Below are 22773 nucleotides of genomic sequence, written 5' to 3'. Positions count from 1 at the left end.
ACTGTAAAAACCCCGTTATCTGGGTTTTTACCACATTTTGGGATGCTCTAAGCATCCCCCACTGGGTTATCGCGGCGGGGGGCATCACCAGAAAAATCTGGCGATGCCCCATAGAAGCCTATGGACTTCTAACGCAAACCCACCGCTGCCCTGCACCGACCCCCGCCACCCCGCACCAGTAAGGGGGCACGGATATTAAAGCATCCCCCCCTAGATCATTATTATCAACTTCACTTCCCATTGGCATCTCTGATTATGCTGCTGATGATTAGAGGGGAAATGGGACCAGACACCCAGGTCACGACTCCTGTATCCAGATTTCCTACTGAACCCAGCCAGCGAATAGCAGATTAGTAGATTCAGCCCCTGATTAGTCAGAGGCAGCTGTGAAATGCTAAAGGAAGCTCAGGAATCTCACAGCATAGTGACAGATTCAGTGATGGTCCCAGGCAGGCATCAGACAGCTCATTTATAACAAGCGCTGCTCTCAGTAGTGTCCCTGCATGCAAAACACGGAATAAATACATCATCTGCACCACTTGCATCCTTTATATATATATCCTGACTCTGAATAAGGACAAGTACATACCAGGTGGTGTGTGCCATTAAGCCCCTCCTCCATAATGGCATAATAATGTGAATTGATTTCATTCTCAAGCTTGTGGTACTGTACCTAATGAGGACAGGGGTGGATCGTATTGTCGACCTGACTTAGGTCGTCAGTCATTAGGTTGACACTGTTTGGTCGACAGGCAGCAAGGTCGACAGGGTTCTAGGTCAACATGGGTGAAGGTCGACAGGTGTGTAGGTCGACATGGTACAAGGTCGACATGGGTTAAGGTCGACAAATGCGTTAGGTTGACATGGATTAGGTCTACAGGTCGCGAGGTCGACATGGTTTTTTCCACTGTTTTTTTACCCGAATGTCGACACAGTTGACATGGACACAGTTGGAAGTCAACCGCGGCCCCTCGCATCACTCGCTTCGCTCGCAATGCTTCGGGCACGGTGCCTCGCTACACTCGGCACACTATTTTATTCTCCAACCACGCCCTAGTGGATGGTACGGCATGATATACCGCCTGTTGGCATTTAGTTAATGCACTAAATATCTGAGCCAGCAATGAGGATACTTAGGTATATATATAATATAACAAACATTCCCTTATTTGGAGAGTATCAGCTATACCCTAAGTATGAAGTAATGGGAAGTTACTTAAAAAAAAAAATTGGTACTTGTGTACTAGCACGGCGCTCATCGCATCGCAGACCATATCGCATGCAATGCAATGCGATATTGGCCGATGTTCTACAATGGCATACAATTTTTAAATTGTATGGCATTGTATATGGCATACAATGCCATACAATGTGATGGGATGCGATTATAAATTGTATAAGCACCCTAATGGGTGCTTACAATGCTTAAATGCACCCCCACACCACCCCCCAAGTATAAACGTGAACCCGAAGCGTGGCGAGCACAGCGAGCCCGCGAGGGGTGGCGGTACGCATCCTATGACCTTTTCATACCCCCACTTCGGCGTGGAGTCGATTTTATAAAGTGTGGCGAGCGCAGCGAGCCACCGAGCCCGAAGCGTGGCGAGCGCAGTGAGCCCCACAAGGGGACGCGGATACCTTCACAGGTATCCGCGTCCCCTCGTGGTCTTCACAGGTATCCGCGTCCCCTCGCGGGGCTCGCTGCACTCGCCACGCTTCGGGCTTGGTGGCTCGCTGCACTCTCCACACTTTATAAAATCAACTCTACGCCGACGTGGATAGTGGGGGTATGAAAAGGTCGTAGGACGCGTACCGCCGCTCCTCGTGGGCTCGCTGCGCTCGCCACGCTTCGGATTCACGTTTGTACTTGGGGGTGACGTGGGGGTGCATTTAAGCATTTTAAGCACACATTAGGGTGCTTATACAATTTAATATCGTATATGGGTCAAAATCGCATCGCATCACATGCCATCGGGTGTATGGCATGCGATGCGATAAAAAATCGGGCGACTAATTATCGTGGGCGCCGTGCTAGTACACAAATACCAAAAAATGTAATTGGTGTTGATAATATTCTATGAAAAGTATATCTAAAACCAGATAAAGGTGAAGACAATTTGGAGAAGTCTACGGACAGAACATGTTGGGTGTTTTTCCTACCTCCTGCCAAAGAGTTAAGATTTTCTTAAGGTGCCCATACACGGTGCATTGATCGCACCCGTTATGGGCTGGATCGCAAGGCATGTGAGGGCAGTACAAAAACTAGGCGATCCGAGGGTAGTACAAAAAGTATGTGCAGTGCATACTTTTTGTACTGTGCGATGAGATGCCCGTGTGGTCAATGATGTAAAATGTTTATATATTTAATTGTCCGCATCTTTATCTGGTTTTAGATATATTCACTTTTTTCATATAACATTATCAACACCAATGGTCGCTGAACCCATATTCTTTATTTCCAACATTACTGGCATTGTCTAAATTTGTAGATTAAAGAAATAGTATGAGCATAAACAAGAATTGAACCTACATTTTAAAATAGGAATTGAACAGTGTTAACCAAGGGCGAGATGCACTAAGCCTTGAAAAGTGATAAAATGGAGAGTGAAAAACAACCAACCGATCTGCTCCTACCTGCCATTTTTTCAAACACAGCCTGTGACATGGCAGTTAGGAGCTGATTGGCTGGTGGTTTATCACTGTCCATTTTATCTGGCCCAAGGTTGGATCCGAGTTTCCTTGTTTTATAACCTGCAGTTGCTATTTATAATCCATCCACTAGATGGCAGTACATAACTGAATAATGATGGTAGTTCGGGTGATTCAGAAGGAACTTTTTGTAATTTACACCACCAGGGAGATGTCTATTTCATCATATATGTTTCTCTACTTATTTATTACTTGTATTACTATGCAGATTGTTAGCTGCTATGTGAAATCTACTGTCTAAATAAAAATTCCTCTTTCTAGTACAGCATACCTGTTATTACTGTGCACATGCAGGGGTTAAAGTGAGGGCATACCTCAAAACTTTGCGTCCTCAGCAGCCGGGACACCCAGAAGCGCGTCAACATTTTCGGGGGGCGTGACCTAATTGTCAGGGCATGGCCTATACACGTGGTTCCCGCGAGGCCACACCACCATTTTTGTCATTGTGGGGGCATGCCCAGCTGCTCCGTGAGCTGCTGGACATGACCCCTGCCCCCTCGGCAGCAGGAATAGACGTTTATTCAAGGTGACAGGGGGGACTCCCAACTGCCCCCCCCCCCCCGCCGCGGGACACTGCCGGCCACGGGAGGGACGTGGGAATGTCCCAAAAATCGGGACGTTCCCGCGATAGGCGGAACAGTTGGGAGGTATGTGAGGGGGAACGGGGTGGAACTGAGTTCCACCACCTCAAACGGTGAGGTGGAACATTTTAACCTCCACATTGGCTCTGCACAGTAATACCCCTTTTACACCAAAACGCCGGGTCGCACCCGGCTTTTTAGACCCAGCGTTTGATGCTTTTACACCGGCGCCCCGGCGTTTTGATGCTTTTACACCGGCGCCCCCCTCTCACCGGCGCTTGGAGATGACATCATCTCCAAGCGCACATGGCCCCTGCCGGGACCCGGACCGCTTCCCTGGGGGCAAGCCCAGCACTAAGATAATCTGCTGGGCTGCCCCCAGTCGCCGTACACCCCCCAGCCGCCGTCCGGGAAGTGAATGGATGCCGCACACAGGCATCCATTCACCTCATCCCCTGCCGCAGCTGCTGTATGCAGAGTACAGCAGACAGCAGCGCAGGCAGTGTGTCCCCCCCCCCCCCCGTCCAATCTGTGGACACTGTGGTCCACAGGTTGGACGTCCCCCATTGATGTAAATGGGAGCCGGGTCGTACCCGACGTACCCATTTACACCGCCCTCTACCCAGGTCCTGGCCGTAGAAGTCCCATGTAAAGGGACGCGGCGTGTCGGATTTACACCGCCTCTGACCCGGGTCTGACCCGCCGAAGACCCAGAGTTTAGAGGTGGTGTAAAAGGGGTATAATTCTAGTTCTAGTTTGCAAGGGGATGCCAAAAACCATACCACTGGCCCTGTCTCTGCCTAATCGGGATGGGGGGTTCATTTGGTGGCATAGAGAAATGAGTTCCCCCACCTCTGCATGACCACTTTAAGCCCTCAGCACATGACTTTAGAACACACTTCAGCCACAGAACCTGTGTAAGTAATGTGTCCGGAATTCAAGGGATCAGGTGGTAACCCTACCCTACACCAGGGTTGCCGACTTTTGTTATCTCCTCTCCAGGAGAAGCACAGAGAGGAGACTTTCAGCAAGAGTTCAGGGGCGGGGCCTGAGTGTGATGTCACTAAACCCCGCCCCCAAGGCTGGAAAATGACCCCGTTTGACTATCTCGTAATCGCACCTATTGAGGACAATCCTCTGATAGTGCTGCCGTCAACCCAGGTAGCCGCTGCCGCTCTTAAATACTGAGGGCTGGTGAACCAAATGTGAGGTGTGCAGGCTTGCACTTGCCTCGTTCACCCAGCTCACTCAGGTAACGCTGAGTCTGGCGCCAGACTTCCCCTCCCCTTCCCCTCCCCACATACAATGTTGAAATTTTGAACTGTACTGTTGCGCAAATCTCGTGAGCGGTCCACCCGGCGACCGACACGCTAGTCTGGCGCCAGACTCAGCGTTACCTGAGTGAGCTGGGTGAACGAGGCAAGTGCAAGCCTGCACACCTCACATTTGGTTCACCAGCCCTCAGTATTTAACAGCGGCAGCGGCTACCTGGGTTGACGGCAGCACTATCAGAGGATTGTCCTCAATAGGTGCGTGCCTCACCCATATCCATTGATGATCTCCCAGTACGTGAGAGACTATTTTCTATAAGAGACCTCACTGCCACACCGCTTTATAACAGGAGAATACCCACTCCTTTATTGTTGCCTACGGTACAAAACACAAAAATACTTACAGACAGTGGTTGTGGTGATAAGGGGGTCACACTGAGTCAGGGGAACGTCCTCCCCTTTTTTATTTGTGTGATTGTTGTATGTCCTGGTTTTATTTCGCAGAAATTTTTTTATGTATATCAATTAAAAGTTATGTATTATGAGTTTAATTCATTCTTAGGTGCACCAGTGAAAGGCATTCCTTCTGTCCTTCTAGTCTTGTAAATTCCATGCCTGTGGTAGCACACCCTCATCACCTATACGAAATAATTGTAAATCACACTTGTACTTAGGAGGGTCCTTTGACATTATACCTAAAACGTTATTGCACTGTGCGACTGACTTATGCTTTTCTTCTAATTGTATCTCGTAATCGTTTGACACGATTATGACACTTTAGCCCCGCCCCCTCCAGGAGATCGGCAAATCAGGTAAACACCACGGTCAGGCGGGGGCCGAGGGGGACCCAATTTTCTGGACCCTCTCAATACAGCTGGGAGACTCCAGAAATTTGGGTGGCCTTCCTGCACCCCCCCCCCCCCCCCCCCACACACACACACACACACACATCTAATTGGTGCCATTGCACATACTCTAGCCTGCAGAAGATTGATGCAATACCTGTCACATACACATGAAAATATGACTCTGCTTCAGCTGTCTGTCTAAAAAAATCTACATGCTCTCAAGGGACAAATCATGCTTTAGGTAACCTACAATCATGCCTGTGTGCCAGGTGCTTGGGAGACCAAGAGCCAGATGTACTAAGCTTGAAAAGTGATAAAATGGAGAGTGATAAACCACCAGCCAATCAGCTCCTAACTATCATGTCAAAGGTTGTGTTTAAAAAATGACAGGTAGGAGTTGATTGGTTGGTGGGTTATCACTTTTATTCGCAATGAGGCAGGTAATGGGGTCGGAACTGGCCTCGATTGCATGACCTTCCATGTTGGGCTTGGTTGTCTCTTTGGATTGGTCGCCGACCATCGAATGATGTGGGTGTTCCCCCGCAGGCTGTGAATTGATATTTTTGTAAATCATCCATTCGTATGCCGTGCGAACGTATGCACCGTGTGAATGGTGCCATTCACAAGGCGGGATCTGGTTGACTCTGAGCGAATCAACCAGAGTAACAAAAATATACCGTAACTGGATAGGATTTTAAGACCTGAAGTAACGACCCAGGATATCCAGTCAGTCAATCTGTTGAACACATATCAAATCCTGCTTAAACAGTGTAATTGTAACATGGGCAGCACGGATGGTGTAATGGTTAGCATTACTGCCTCACAGCACTGAGGTCATGGGTTCAATCCCCACCATGGCTCTAACTGTGCGGAGTTTGTATATTCTCCCTGTGCTTGCGTGGGTTTCCTCCGGGTACTCCGGTTTCCTCCCACAATCCAAAAATATACTGGTAGGTTAATTGGCTCCAAACAAAATTAACCCTAGAATGTCTGTGTGCGTGTACATGTGGTAGGGAATATAGATTGTAAGCTCCACTGGGGCAGGGACTGATGAGAATGGTCAAATATTCTCTGTAAAGCGCTGCGGAATATGTGCTATATAAGAAACTCGTAATAAATAAATAAATATAAGCAAATAGCAAAAAAATAAAGTAGGAGAGAAAGTAGAAAAAGGTAAGGGAAGGTTTCTCAGTAATTATTTGAATAGGACAAATCTATATTCATGTATATATATAAGTGAAAAAGAGAGAGCGCCACACACCTGAAGAATTTTTGGATTGATAAAAAAATCTCTTTACTAAAATATAGAAATTCAGTACATATAAAAACAATATCAACAATAACAACAATATACTATGATAAGCTCCTTGTAAAAAAGGGGGGATATTCAAGATTTTTGTCGAAAAGCCAGACTCAGCTCCGAATGAATGCCCGCACCTGACTTATTAAAGAGAAAAGTCTCTATAAAGTGACATCAAGTTGAATGGGTTCTTTATAATATGTCAGTTCTTTTGTTATAAGATAACAAAAATAGTGTGCCGCTTAATGTCCAGTGACAAAAGGATTTTCCAATATCGATGTTGAATAATGAGGGACCCTCAAAAGATTTGATATACTACCTCTGTAGTTTTGATGGATTTTCTCACATTAGCCTGCGGTCGCCGGGAGGATGTTAATTCTTCCGTGCAGCTCAAACTACAACCCGCTGGGCGGTCAGCCGTGAACGGCGGGCCGCCGATGGAGATTGAGCAGGGAGTGAGCCCGCACTAACCTGAGATGTGGTCTCAGGTGCTCCATTGTTGTGGCTTCCAAATTGGCAGGTGGGAGGTCCAACTACACTGGATCACGGTAGTGAAGTTTTGGAGCGGCTGCTCGCAAATGATAACAGGCAGTCTGGGCAGAGAACTGGCAGGGTGGTCTGTGCCTTGTAGAAAAGAAAGATAAGAAAGGGGAAGGGGTGTGACCTTCCTACTATTTATTGAAAACCCACAAAGAGAAGATATTCCTTGATCCGTCATTAAACATACAACGTCAAGATACAGGACCAGCTATACAGAACACGTTCTTATGTCATATTCACTAGGTATGTTTGGGAGGACCTGAAATCGAGCCATGTAGTAGTAAATCCCTGTTGGCTTTCTGGTGTCGCCCGTATCTCTTCCATAGTCATATACAGTACATGTCTATTCTACTAAACCACTCATGTCTTGTATTGTTATAATAATTCTACATATTTTCCATAGATTTGCTGGTATCAGTTTCCAGGATGCATTCACAGCACAGACCCCAGATGGCCACGGTCTAGATCTGCATACATGGGAAATGTCACTCTGGTATCACTCCTGGCTGTTTTATTATCCTGTAACCAATTAATATTTTATGAGGAGAAAGGTTCATTAATGTCACGTTCCCATGAAGTCTCCTAATGTCCTCACATTACATGACACTTGCTTAGCCGTCCCCTACGTGTTCCTCTAGGGCTTGGTTAATGCTGGGACAAGGCAGGAAGTGACCTCACAGCCAGGATACCACAGAACATGAGGCCAAGGTGTCCACCTGAGGCCGATCTCCGAATGTCTCAGCTGACTTGAGAAAATAGATTTTTCCTCTCAATATTTATAGAATAGAATATGGGTTCTGCCTATTGAGCGCTATAAAAAAAAGGAGTCTGTATTCTCCGGATATAGGGCCTAGTTCAGAACGGATCGCAAATCCTGTGAGTAGAAAGAAAAGACAGAAAGAAAAAATGGTCATTGCAAAACTGCATTGCAAATAGTAATCCATGCGCAGATCCATTCGCAAGTCCCAGAGCATCAAAGGGTGCTCTCTATCTAAACAAATATGAGTATGCAAGAGCGTAACTACCATAGGTGCAGGGGTGCCGCTACTATGAGGCCCAGAGCTGCAGGGGACCATCTTTGCTGTTTAGGTAATATCACCATCAGTTGCTAAATAAGGGCCCTTACAAACTTTTGCTATGGGGCCTATGAATATCTAGTTACACCCCTGTGAGTATGTCTGAGGCTGCCACTAATCTGTGACTGAGACGGGCTGGAAGTGGTCAGTGCTGATGTCAGACACCCACTCCTAAAACACCTGGGCATGCCTTTTCTTATTTTTTGAAACACACCCATGAAATTCCATGTTTCCAACCAGAAATGCCAGATTACCGTCAACTACTATGCGATTGGATTTTTCTCCACAAATTGTGTTCCATGTTGAAATAGAGCTTTTTGCCATTCATGAAAGTCACTGCTGACGCATAGGCAAACTCAGGAGGGGAGCAGAGAGCAGCTACCAGGAAGAAGAGACAGGAGCCTCACCATGAGGTGGGAGAAAACGTGCTTTGAAAGTGTAGAATTGGTTCTATTATGTATGTGTATTTCTTATGGTACGTTTAACCTTTTCCTGACCACTTATTAATATTATTTTAAATGTTTAATACAGCCGATACTATAGACCATTTATAGTTATAGACCATTATTACTGTATTCCATACAAAATACAGTGTATAAAAAGACCAATGCTTACACGAACGTCCAGTGTTGTTGCTCGGTTCTTCTACTGCTCCACCAGACTCCCACACTTGCTCCAATGTTCTTCTGAGTGGGTAATTGTGGACGGAATTTAGAAACCCCTCGCTAGAAATTCTGCGTTTGCCACTACACAGGGACCGTATCCAGCGATAGCTTCCCCATAGCCATCCCATATCTCACAGGGGTACATGGGAAAACCCCCCTCATAGGTCCCACTGCCTGGGCCCCCCAGCTCATTTTGGGATTATGTTGTATTTTGTAAAGTGCATGACAGGGTATTGTCTAATCGCTGTGCCCATATATCCACCCAAAAATGACACAACTCTCCTGTTGGATAAAATTGGCCACAGCGGCCATCTTTATTGAAACAATACAAGTTTAACAATAACCAAAACATTCCCCACGGAGGTGGTCCCCGAGGCCCTCAATAAATCTATCCACACGTTCAAGCACTTCCAGGAGTTCTTACCCCCAGCCGATAGCGATTGGCTCGAGGGCACCAATTGTCAACACCCAGTGCTCATTACTTAACCTCACCTAGGGGAGTCCAGCCCCCTCATGGGGCCCTCCCCGCCGCATAATTAAGCCTCAATGCCACTAACCTCGAGGACCCCCCTCCGCACAGGCCACTGTGACAAAAAGACATTCTATCAATTATTTTACCTAAAACCTTCTAAAAATAGGGAGGGTGGGAGCTGTTGAAAAAATTCTCCCAGTGACCCCTATTTCCCGCCTGAACCCTGCTTATAAACGCTTCCAACACCCCGTTAAGCCCCTCCCCCTATGACCCTCTCCTTTGACACCCCTTCTATGACTATCCTGCTAATCAGCTCCCTACAAACCCTGTCAGGGGAGCCTACCCCTAGGCTTTGCCTCAAGTCCGGCTCCTACATGACAGGGTATTGTCTAATCGCTGTGCCCATATATCCACCCAAAAATGACACAACTCTCCTGTTGGATAAAATTGGCCACAGCGGCCATCTTTATTGAAACAATACAAGTTTAACAATAACCAAAACATTCCCCACGGAGGTGGTCCCCGAGGCCATCAATAAATCTATCCACACGTTCAAGCACTTCCAGGAGTTCTTACCCCCAGCCGATAGCGATTGGCTCGAGGGCACCAATTGTCAACACCCAGTGCTCATTACTTAACCTCACCTAGGGGAGTCCAGCCCCCTCATGGGGCCCTCCCCGCCGCATAATTAAGCCTCAATGCCACTAACCTCGAGGACCCCCCTCCGCCACCAAGCACGGGATTAAACCCTTAACCCCGTGCGCCCCCCCCCCACATCCGGAACGCTGTTTCAACTCCCTCTTGTAGTCCCAAGGACCAAATATCTATCCCTACAGCATTCAGGTGCACACCGTCCCCTCTCCAAAATGCCCCGGCACCAGACTCCAGTTCCCTGTGCCTCACCACCACAGCCCCGTTTCTGGCCATAAAACGCCCAATCGCCCTGTTAACTTTAATCCGTGCCTTATTGAGCTTGTCAGCCGACCTTGCATCCCTCCAATAATGGCGTGGCACAATGTCCGACCAAACCGTGATCACTTCCGGAAACATTGCCCACAAACGCAGGAGATCAAACTTGATATCCCGTATCAACTCCCTAAATGGTCTGCCCCCAAGGTCGTTCCCACCCACATGCAACACTAATATATCGGGAGCCCTATCGAGCCGAACAAAACAGTGAAATTCCTGCAACACTCCACTCCATACCATACCGCGCTTCCCCAGCCAGTGGACCAATGCCTCCTCACTATCCAAACCCAGCTGGCGGCCGTTCGGTCTGACATCCGCCCGTAAAGCTCCCCAAAAGACATATGAATGTCCTAAAATCCAAATCAGGCACGGAGACTGCCCTAAAACAGAAAAAACACGCAGTCAACCTCAACAATCCCCTAAGCGAACATAAGAACGAAAACGAGACGATTCCCACCGCCCAATACGCTTAATTAACTCATCACCAAACCCCATCCTAGCAGCCTCCGTTGCGGCCCCAATACGGAAAGAGTGACCAGCGTATTCCTCCCCCTTGAGGCCCAACGTCCGCAGGACTGCTCTAAACACACTCGTGAACTGGAACCGTGACAAAAAAGACCCATTTGCATGCACCAACAAAGGAGCACTTCCCCTGCCCACTCTGACTTCCTTAAACCTCCTTAGCCGTGTCACCGGGCACATATCCAACCCTGGTACTGAGAAGAGAACTACCCTCTTCCCCCTCCCTAACTGATCCGTCTTTGACCTCCTCACCAATAGCTCCACCCTATCCGAGTATAAATCTACATCCTCCTCCAACAAGCCCCCCGGCCTGGACACACTTGGACTCACGAGCTCACCTATCCGCAATGCGCCGAAGAAGGCAAGCGAGAAGGCCACCCCGAACAACCTTTCCTCGAAATTGGAACTACAAACCGCCCCTAACTTCATGCCCATATTCTGCAACAACTGAAAGGAAACCGGCCTTCTCTGATCCTGTACCACATGGCCTCTCCTCCAACCTTTCAATGCTTGCGCAATCAGGAAATTCTTAGTGACATCAGGCCTACCGCCTGCACGAAACCCAAAAGCCAAGCCCGCCATGCAGCGCGTGATTTTTGCCACTGACCAACCAATCTCTTTACAATGGCCTATATATAACAGAACGGCCAACTCATCGTCATCCTCCTTCAAACCTGCTACTTCACGCCATTCCAACCAGCTCCGCCAGTCCTGATTATACGCCGACCATGTATTCGGGGCCAAAGATTCCCTGATGAGCTGGTCAACTACCCGTCCAGCAGATCCCAGAGCCGACTCGGGAACCCGGTCCCCTCCCTGTCCGCCTCTGGCGCCCACTCCCGGAAACGCTCCCACTGTGAACGAGATAAAGAATCCGCAATACCGTTAGAGACACCGGGGACGTGCCTCGCCACCACCCACAAATTCAACGCCAGGCATTCCAATACTAACTGCTGCAAAATAGTGACCACTGGCGGTGAAGATGCCGACAATTGGTTAATGGCCATGACAACCCCTAAATTATCGCAGTGAAAACAAATCTTCCTATTGCGGAACAACTCCCCCCAAACCACTACTGCAACCAAAATAGGAAATAATTCCAACAATGCCAAGTTCTTTACCATGCCCCTCTGCACCCAAGACTCAGGCCACCGGCCTACACACCAATGTCCCTGGCAATATGCCCCAAAACCGCCACTCCCGGCCGCGTCTGTGAAGAAGTCTAGCTCCGTGGCCTCGCATGTGTCCGACATCCACAAAGCTCTGCCGTTAAAAGCCTCCAAAAATGTTGCCCATACCCGCAAGTCACCTTTCAATTCACTACCTAATCTGACAAAATGATGAGGAAGAACCACCCCTGCTGTCGCTGCTGCCAGCCTCCTGCTGAATATGCGGCCCATAGGCATAATGCGACACGCAAAGTTCAATTTACCCAGCAAGGACTGCAATTCCCGCAATCTAATTTTCTTCACCAGCAATGCCCTCCCTACCTCAGCCTTCAAACCCAGCAATTTCTCCTCGGGCAAGCGGCACTCCATATTCTCGGTATCAATGACAATACCCAAAAAACTGATCACTGTCGCAGGGCCCTCTGTCTTACCAGGTGCGAGCGGGACCCCAAAGTCTGTCGCCACCCTTTCAACCGTCCTCAACAACAAGTCGCATACCCCAGTCCCCCCAGGACCAATACATAAGAAGTCATCCAGGTAATGAATAACTGAACTGCACCCAGAGACATCCTTAACCACCCACTCCAAAAAGGAACTAAAGGCCTCAAAATAAGCACACGACAAGGAGCAACCCATCGGTAAACATCGATCAACAAAAAAACTCCCCGTCCCAACAACATCCTAACAAACGCAAACTAGCTGGGTGAATCGGCAGCAAACGAAATGCCGATTCAATATCAGTTTTTGCCAACCGGGCCCCTTTTCCAAACCGCTTCACCCACTGAACAGCCGCGTCAAACGATGTATAAACCACCGAGCAGATGTCGGGGTCAATGCCATCATTGACCGACGCCCCTTTTGGAAAAGATAAATGGTGTATAAGACGAAACTTGTTCGCCTCCTTTTTTGGCACCACCCCTAATGGTGAGACTATCAAATCTGGCCATGGTGGCGACCCAAAAGGTCCCGCCATACGACCCAGCTGTACCTCCTTAAACAATTTATCCTGAACCACTTCTGGGTGTTCCCTTGCGGACTTCAAATTCCTCCTAAAAACCCCTGAATCCCGCACGTCGGAAGGTATCTTAAAACCTTCCTTAAACCCCTCCTCCAACAACGCGGCTGTCTGCCGGTCGGGATATCTATGTAGATAGCCCAGCATCCTTTCCAGCCGAACCGGCGTCTCCCCCTTTTGAATTACCGTCCCGTGACTTCCCCCTGAAGCATTTATTTGCACCATGGGTCCCTCCACACGAGGAACATTCATGCTTAAATTTGCATTTTGCCCCAAACCGGCATGACCCGTCGTTGAAGGCAAAACAGAGTCCCTTCTGCATGGCCGTCCCGTTTGTGGCCTCCCTCGGCCCCCCCCCCCGTCCCCACGAAAGGGCTGCCCGCTTTTCATGGGAGCCGTCACCTTTAACCATAAAGCAATATCCTTATGGTCCCAACGTATGTTAGGGCGCACCGCCTTCCTCTGTCTAAACTGTTCATCGTACCGGAGCCAAGCCAGGCCCCCATACACACGGTGCGCCTCCCCTATCGCATCCATGTAACAAAACAAACCTGAACAATTGTCAGGTGCCTTTTCCCCAATCACACTAGCTAAAATGGCAAATGCTTGTAACCAGTTCGTGAACGACCGCGGTATCAGCCGATACCGCCGACGTTCCTCCTCCTCCTTCTTCTCCTCCTTACGGGGCCTATCCAGATTAAAACGCTCCAAAGGGAGCAGTGAAAATATATCCACGTATTCCCCTTTCCAAATCTTCTCCCTCACTTCTTGCTTCAGGTGGGCCCCCAATGGCCCCTCAAAACAGACATACACCTCCCCTTTTGCAGTGTCACTGAGCCTCCCACTCTCTTCCTGCGTCTCCCCACTGCTCCCTTGTGCCCCTGCACTACTGCTGCTTTGCCCACTGCCGGCCACCGGCACCCCGCTGCTAGCCGGCACCCCACTGCTAACCGGCACACTACTGCTGACTGGCACGCTACTGCTGGCTGGTGTGCCCGCATTCTGCGGCACCCACGCCGCCGCCGGGGACGGCCCCGCCCCCTGCCGCAAAACAGCCAACCAATCTGCAAAACCACTCAACAATTCAGCAAAACCCCTGCTCATCTCCCCTTGGAGGGCTAATCCTCCCCCCCCCCTGACTCTGCGCTAAAGCATTAACAGACATAGAGACAGACTCACCAGGCTGCCTGGGGGCTGTGAACCCAGCAGCCGCAGATCCAGCGTCCTGACGGGCCCCAGCCAATGTAGAAGGACCAGGTACTTCTCCATCATCTGCTGCAGGTGGCATCTCTCTTCTCCTGTCATCGCGACCCTCAGGTACAGCGCCAGCCGGCGTGACCTCACTGGAGGCGGAGCCAGATGGGCGCCGCTCGCTCCGAGTACCAGGCCTGCGTTCCTCAGCCCGTACGTCTGCCCCCCTGGCACGACTCACCCCGCGCTGGGCAGCGGCATGCGCAGCATGCCCCGCCGTTCCAGGTCCAGCACCCCGCACCGCCGGATCTTCATGCACGGGGGGGGATCCCCCCCGCGCGGAGGGTTCCGCCTGCTAGCTGGATTCCTCCCAGACCTGGTCCTGCGGGCGGAAGGTGCCCGGCCCGCAGCCCGGCCTGGAGGGTCCCTGACGGGGCTCCGTGAACGGCGCTGAACCCTGGGGGACACCGATGGGCTGAAGCGCTCCGGAGGCCTAGACCTCCGAGGCCGTGCGCCCGCTGAAGCAGCCTCTTGCGTTGCTGCTCCCAGCCCCCCCAGCAGACCGGACATCTGCTGCTGCAGCCATTCAGCCCCTCTAGTGCCCGCTGCCTCCCTAAGGGCAGCAAGCGCAGCGGATACCTCCGCATCAGCGTCGCCTGGGGAAGCCATGGGAGATGCCAGGGCTGCTTAGCTGTTGAAAAAATTCTCCCAGTGACCCCTATTTCCCGCCTGAACCCTGCTTATAAACCCTTCCAACACCCCGTTAAGCCCCTCCCCCTATGACCCTCTCCTTTGACACCCCTTCTATGACTATCCTGCTAATCAGCTCCCTACAAACCCTGTCAGGGGAGCCTACCCCTAGGCTTTGCCTCAAGTCCGGCTCCTACATTGCCATTATTAATGGGTGCCGCACAGGTTCCCGACAGTCAGGATCCCGACAGTCGTTTACCCGAAACGGCGACAGCCACCCGCTATTTTCCCTCGTAGGGGTCCAGCGAGCCCGCAAGGGGCTTTTTTGCGCTCGCCATGCTGTCGGGACGTCGGGATAATGACTGTCGGGATACCGACTGTCGGAGTCCCATACCACACCCATTATTAATCTGGTACATTTTTAAGCATGCCCTTTGTGGCACCCCCCTTCGGGAGACTGGTCACACCTAGCACACAAGGGCCCCTAGCACTGCGTTCCCTGAAGTTAGACTTAGGCTGTGGGAGGAGGGTGGGTCAGGCTGCAGCAGGGGAGGATTAGGTTTAGGCAGGGCCGGCGCCACCACTAGGCAGCTTCAGGCATTTGCCGGTACTTGTTTCCTAGAACGGCCACAATCGGGGGTAATCGTGTACCTTAACTTAAGGTACACGATTACCCCTGATGGACCCGATTTCCTTTGAAATCAGGTCCATTTTGCCGGCAAAGGCAAAATCAGGTCCATCACCATCGCCATCGGGTCCATCGATTTTGCCATAGGGTTCAATGTTAAAATATTTTTAACATTGTAATCCGGGAAAAAATGGGAAATGGCCCAATATGGGCCCAATATGGGCCATTTCTCATTGTATATGGGCCCCCCCCCATTGTGAACGTCACCCCACGATTGACGCCAACCCGAAGCGTGGCGAGCATAGCGAGCCCGCGAGGGGCGGCAGTACGCGGCCTCCGACCTTTTCATACCCCTACTATCCACGTCGGCGTGGAGTTGAGAATATAAAGTGTGGCGAGCGCAGCGAGCCACCGAGCCCGAAGCGTGGCGAGCGCAGCGAGCCCCGCGAGGGGCCGCGTATACCTGTGAAGTTATACGCGTCCCCTCGCGGGGCTCGCTGCGCTCGCCACACTTTATATTCTCAACTCCACACGTGGATAGTAGGGGTATGAAAAGGTCGGAGGACGCGTACCGCCGCCCCTCACGGGCTCGCTACGCTCGCCACGCTTCGGGTTGGCGTCAATCGTGGGGTGCCGTTGAGGGGGTTAAAATTGGGGTCTGGGGAGAATTTTACATTGAATACAATGTAAAATAGGGTCCCAGGGACCCTATTCACATTTCAATCAATGTAAAAATCGGGGACATCGCATCGGTCGCATCGCATGCGATTTGGTCGCATGCGATGCGATCGACGCGATGCGACCGACCCGATCAAAATCGGTGTGGCCGTTCTAGGAAACAAGTACCCATTTGCCTATGGGCGCCAGCCACTGGAGGGTGGTACTGAGCTGCAGGACACAAGTAGGAAAGTGGCCAGTGCCACCCGTCACCTGAGGAGCAGGAAGAAAGCGGCCTCAGGAAAAGAGCAGGTGAGCCTTAGCCCCCCCACCTCTTCTGGAGCTGGTCAATGCCATCGGTGGGGGGTAGCAACCGCAACCGTGGATTTTGTTAGCGTCTAATGGCCACACCTGCAGCAGGTGAGCGTTAGGGTTTGGCTGCAGGAATGAGTGTTATGATTAGGTGGAGGGAAGGGAGAGTGTTAGTGTATGACTACGAGAAAGAAGGGTTTCTGTTTGGGGGGAGCGAGAGGAGAAGGCTAAAATACTTACCCCAGAACTTTCATAGCTGCCGGGATGCCCAGGTCAGTATCCTGACCACTGGCATTATTAGCCATGGGATCCCATACACAGCCCAAACAGTATCAGCTTTCTATGTAAATAAATTTGTATTTCACGTTAGTATAATAGTGAAGTTCAATAGTAGGTTATGATTGGTTGAGAGCATTTCCCCATCTGCAGCTCCGTACTCCTCCCTCCCAATTTCTATTGGTGGTAACTGGACAAAGGAGATAGATTATGCCTCCCAGACCATATAAGCTGCAATAAAATACAGATGACCGGTAGTTAGGATGCCGGCATTTAGAATACCAACGCTAGCATTCTGAAGTAGGGAATCCAAACAGGGTTCAAGAAAGTAAAGATCTGCCCATGCCCCCCCCCCCCAATCCTCCGTCCCTGCAAGCTAATCCTACCCCCCCTGTAACCTAACCCTAAACCTTCCCACTAGTGCCCAACCCTAACCCCTGTACCCCGCTACCTAAATCTAACCCAAGTGTTATCCTGGCCATTCTATACTTACATCCCTGGGTGAGGCTGGAGAATCAAACACTCGTACAGACAGATTTTAACAGCACTTTATTGTGAGGTAATTGGGAGAAAGATAAAACACATTCGGGTGGTGGGGGTGGGGCTCTCTCATCAGTGCTTCATCTGGGCGTCTCCACCCAATTATGATGATTGGAGGGTTCTCCTGCTCCAGTATGGGATCAGACCATGACTTTACATTCTTATCCATATATATCTAAAGTCAAGAGTCCTGCATAGAACCAGGGAATGTGTTCTTCTCTTCTTCATCCTGTCTGCTCCTGACAGAAAAGAACAAAGGAAAATTAACATATGTTTAAAACTTACTCAATCCATTTGAATCCTCCAGCCTTTACGCCCAGCGTGTTTGGACAGCGATGACCGATTTCCCCCTGCCCGGTGTGGTCAGTGTGTGTGTGTGGGGGGGGCCTTTGCATAGCATTATTACCAGCAGATGAACGGCTTTCCCGGCGATGATGCGGGAGCGCACATCACCGCTTATCGCCGGGCCATAAACACAGGGGGGCGGCTTTGAACTGAAAGCCGCTCAAACTTGGTGTTTTGAGCGGCTTTCAGTTCAAAGTCACCCAGAGTGTATGGGCCTTGAGTTCGGATTAGATATTCGGATCCTGTCCAAAACTGTGACCACCAACCAACTCAAGGGCCCGAGTTAACCACTCACACTGCACCCATTATAAATACGCCCCTAAATGCACACCAACTCTTGAAACATCTTCTACAGCAAAATCTCTGCTGTGAAGAGATTTAAACTTTTGCACCCCAGAATGAGGCAGCATCCATATTAATACACAAGCTTCCATATTAAGATAGAACGAGGGCTGCATAGGCGCGAGTGAATTTAAGAGCCTGTGAATTTGATGGTTGTAAATAAAGATAAAGAAGTGATTGAAAAGTGCCCAGGGGAAATAGGAGGTTGAGTGTCAGTTAGATCTGCCAATCAGGTAGTATAGGGGCGTCAGCTTAGAGAGAGGTATATTAGGTGACGCTGACAGGAAGTACTTCCTCTTTGAGTCTGGATCCCCACCCTCCCTATCCCTTTTCATCTGCTGCTACCTGGCCTCCGGGCCATTCACCAAATTGGAATCTATAGCTTTAATTATAAATCGGTGAGAAGGCGCTCTCGACCAGCAGTCAGTTGGGGTGTCAGGTGGTCTCTGTGCGGTATTGCCCCCCTTTGCCAGGACGGCGGGCGAGTCCCGGCTCAAACGGTGGGACGTTGGACACTTCATGGAAGTGTCCTCGCCAGGCCATAGAAGGGGTGGTATGTCCGTCACAGCGCTGGCTGTACCCCACAAGAAGGGGTGTTGTCAGATTGGGGCGCTTCGGTCGCTACCATGAGCAACACCCGAGATGACTGGTGCTGGTCTCAAGTGCTTTCTTTGCCATCCCTTAGACAAATAGGGGTCATATCATTACAATAAATATTCATGACCTGTTTAAACTTATGCAGTGGTTGTCCCAGCGGCGTAACTATAGCACCGCAGCCCCCGCCACCGCGGGGGCGCTGTGCATGTGGGGGCGCCGGGGGCTGCGGTGCTATAGTTACACCCCCCCCCCCCCCCCAATCCCCCACAGACTTACCTATCTCGCTGGTCCCGGCGGCTCCGTTCTTCTGCTGAGGACCACCCATATAGCACACAGTTCTCTGAAAGTGTCTGCTGTATGGGGGCGGCCATTTTGTGGTGGTCCTCAGCAGAAGAAGAACGGAGCCGCCGGGACCAGCGCGATAGGTAAGTCTGTGGGGGATTCGGGGGGGGGGGGGGGTTTGCATGGGCGGCGGGGGATTGGGGGTGCTTGGCGGCGGCGGGGGTGCCCCCCCCCTAACGGCGGGGGGGGCGCCCAAAACTTAGTTACGCCACTGGGTTGTCTGTGTCGTTATTTATAGATTAATGCGTTTGTGTGAGTTATTTCTAGGCAGAAGAGTTAAGTAAAGGTATAGGCCAAGCAGCATAATTCATTAGGCCCCTTATACATAATCTTCCAGAGTAAACAGCTGCATTCATGGGAAGATAAATGCATTTATACAATGGCATCTGAAACACATTTTTTCGGCTATGTACATGACCCTCAGTGTCTCATCTTCTTATTACAGCCCCTCAGGCTGGAGTGGAATCGGAGCAGTAAATCCTGAGTCCCCCAACGCTGCTGTATATCCATTTACCAGAGTGTGGGAGACATCTGACCTCCTGGTATGTTCTGTCCCACACTAATAACATGAGACGCTACAGTCCCAGCAGCACCCTATAATGTGTTAGACCAAGATCACATCTCACAGAGGGGCCCATTACCATTCAATATTTGCAGCTAATTCCCCCAAGACACTTATTTTCAGGGGTTATCTGTGAATATTAAGTAATGTATCTGGGAAGGACCCCAGCTGCAATCTTCGGGACCTGCCGCAATGGGACTATGTAAAAACCGGACCCGGACTAAACCCCGGACCGGACATCAAAATCTTCAGTCCGGAACTTGTAGTGTCCGGTCTGGGGGGGTGTCCCGTCCGGGGGGTGTCTTGTCCCGGGGGTCCCTGTGATAGTTATCACCAGGGACTTAGGGAAGGTGAGATTACAGCCTCCCCGTGTGGTCCGTGCCGTCCGGTTTTTGCTACATGCCCGGACCATACAAGGAGGCTTTATTCTCCCCCTCCTCCTCTCCCTGGTGGCAGCACCCTGGACAGGACACCCCCTGGACCGGACGCTACAAGCTCTGGACTTCAGATTATGATGTCCGGTCCGGGGGTCTTGTCCTGGTCCGTTTTTTACCCATACCCTGCTGCGATCCCTATCATCCTGCCCACAGCCTGATTCCCATAGGTTTCTATTGGGGATGCAATGCCGCCTGATGTAGCAATATGTAGCCTTCGGTCAGACTGACCGCGCATGCTCAGACCCCCTGGCACAGTAGATTGCAGGGACAGGCATGCGCATACCTTCCAATATTTCAGTTCATCAGAGCGGGACAGGGCGCGGGTCGAATTTTGGGGGCGTGGCCTGATGAAAAGGGGGCATGGTCTATACTCGCGGCGATGCCAGGAGGCCACGCCACTATTTTCTGCCTGTAAGCTGCTGGACAGCCCACAGCCCCTCTGCCTGCAAGAATAGAAGCTGTGCGCATGTGCACAAAAAAATATATTATGAAAAACTCATGTGCCCCTTTTCATCGCAGCGATACATGGGCACCTTGCTGCCCAGGCGAGTCGGGTGGGGGCTTCCTGCTGCGCCGTCGGAGGAGCGTGCAGGGGGGTCCGTGCCGGCGTCTGACAGGAGTGTCCGTCCGTGCCGCGGGGGTACCTGCGGCGCTGTGTACAAAGCTGGCGGTGGCGGCGGTGGGGTCCCTGCAGTAAATAGAAAATAACTAGCGCTATGCGGCGGCGCGGGAAGCGCTTCTGATTTTGAAAACACGGGGCCACACGCTGATTGGCTGAATCTCAGCCAATCAGTGTGCGGCAAGTGTTTTCAAACCCAGCAGCGCTTCCCGCAGCGCCGCATAGCGCTAGTTATTTTCTATTTACTGCAGGGACCCCACCGCCGCCACCGCCAGCTTTGTAGACAGCGCCGCAGGTACCCCCGCGGCACGGACGGACACTCCTGTCAGATGCTGGCACGGACCCCCCTGCCCGCTCCATGCTGGGGGCGAGGGGCGAACTGCCGCTCTCCAGTGGCCAGCGCCCTAGGCAAATGCCTGCTGGGCATTGTACTGTACCTGTACTCAGTCATCCTCATCCCCATCAGGCTCCCCCTTGTCCTGGGGCCCTGGCTGTCGGAGGTTGCAGGCCTGTTCCTCGCTACTCTCTGCGGTGACCTCATTCTCCAGAATGAATTTGACCACATTCCCATCTGTGTGAGTCATGTCCAGGCAGCGGCATGGGGAATCACTGACCGCGAAGGACGTCCCCCAGGCGTTCTGACACAAGTCTGTACCATTCCTGTACATCTGGTTGAGAAAGGAGATAAAATGTGTGTCTTTACTACCAGTACCAGCATGTATGGAGCAGAGAAAATATAATATAATAATGTAATGGGAAGCTGATGTTCTGCCTCTGGGGCGCCCCTGATACCCTCACAGACTGACAGCTTATCGTAACCCCTAGCTAAACCGAATGCTCTCCCTTCATGGGTCCTATTATCAGATGCTGGTTATAATATTCTATTCCCTGCTCATTATATCTAAGAGAAGTTTATATCTATGTTATTCAAACAAATCAAAATCAACCAGCCAATTAGCCATCAACTGTCATGTTACATGGTAAATGACAGTTAGGAGATGATTGGCTGGTTGTTTATCACTCTCCACTTTATCACTTTATGAAGCTTGATGCAACTAGTACCCTAAGGGGCCCATTTATAATCAATCGCATTTACCGCCCAGGATCGCATTGTAAAATGTGATCCTATCACCTAAATGTATCACCTGCGAGGTGCAGGGACATGGCTTCGAAAGGAGCCCGTCCCTGCGATGCGCTCAGCCGGAAGCTGGGGGCTCTGTGCATGCGCGGTTAGCGCTGACCCCCCGCTGCTCCGGCGGCAGCGCGATCAGTAGCTCATAGGCTATCACATCTCAGAATGGCGATAGCTCAGGTATGCGATGCGCTGCTGCCCGATGTTAATACATCGGGCAGCTTCGCATCCCCCATAGAAACCTATGGGGGAGGTGGTCGGCGGCAATGCAGGGAGGATCGCAGCAGGGATTGGAGATTCCTGCTGCGGCCCCCTTGGTACATTAGGGTAATATTTGCGGTTAACCCCCAAAAACGTGTTTTCAGGGATTTAGCCGCAGATATTGTTTGATAAATGCAGCCCTAAGACCTAAAGGCCCCCATACACTATGCGATTTGGGCACGATCGCACTTGCAGACACCCCGTCCGATCCGATGCGCGGTCCCATGCGCATCGGATCGGGGTCGGGAGGTCGGACGGGCTGCACATAAGATTTGCTAAATCTTATGTGCAGCCCAGCCCTGGAGCCATGCGGGGGATGACAGCGGGCGGGGGTTGCCGGCTATTGAGAGCCGAGCAGGGGGAGGCTGCATATTGAGCCGGGCAGGAGGCACTTGAAGCTGCTGTGGTGGGGTGACAGCGGGAGCAGGGAGCCGGGCAGGGAGGATGATGCTGGCTGCGGCGGGAGCCGGGAGGAACAGATAACTTGAGAAAAAAAAAAAAAGCCCATACAGATGACTAGCAATCCATTGATTGGCTGAGAGGCCAATTAATGGCTTGCTAGTCTTTGGTATGGTTTTTTTTTTTTTTTTCAAGTTATCTGTTCCTCCCGGCTCCCACCGCAGCCAGCGTCATCCTCCCTGCCCGGCGCCCTGCTCTCACTGTCACCCCACCACAACAGCTTCAAGTGCCTCCTGCCCGGCTCCC

At 51.0% G+C, this 22773-nt stretch overlaps 1 protein-coding gene across 3 annotated transcripts in view; it reads right to left on the bottom strand.

The window, feature by feature from the left end:
• Positions 1 to 17423: 17423 nt before the first annotated feature.
• LOC146026626 (riboflavin-binding protein-like) overlaps positions 17424 to 22773 on the bottom strand; it is a 53924-nt gene continuing 48574 nt past the window's right edge. For 2 of the 3 annotated variants that reach the window (XM_083157443.1, XM_083157444.1), the window contains 2 exons: positions 21113 to 21343; positions 17424 to 17670 (listed from right to left, as the gene is read on the bottom strand). In XM_083157443.1, the coding sequence (XP_083013569.1) occupies positions 21119 to 21343 (225 nt within the window). In that variant the 3' untranslated portion in view covers positions 17424 to 17670; positions 21113 to 21118. The remainder of the gene's footprint in view (positions 17671 to 21112; positions 21344 to 22773) is intronic. The other variant, XM_083157445.1, reaches the window with a different exon arrangement.

Source organism: Crinia signifera, chromosome 8 (assembly GCF_055691185.1).
Source record: "Crinia signifera chromosome 8, ASM5569118v1, whole genome shotgun sequence".
Classification (NCBI taxonomy): Eukaryota; Metazoa; Chordata; class Amphibia; order Anura; family Myobatrachidae; genus Crinia; species Crinia signifera.
Note: the sequence above shows the minus strand (reverse complement) of the source record. Positions and strands in the feature narration are given on the sequence as shown.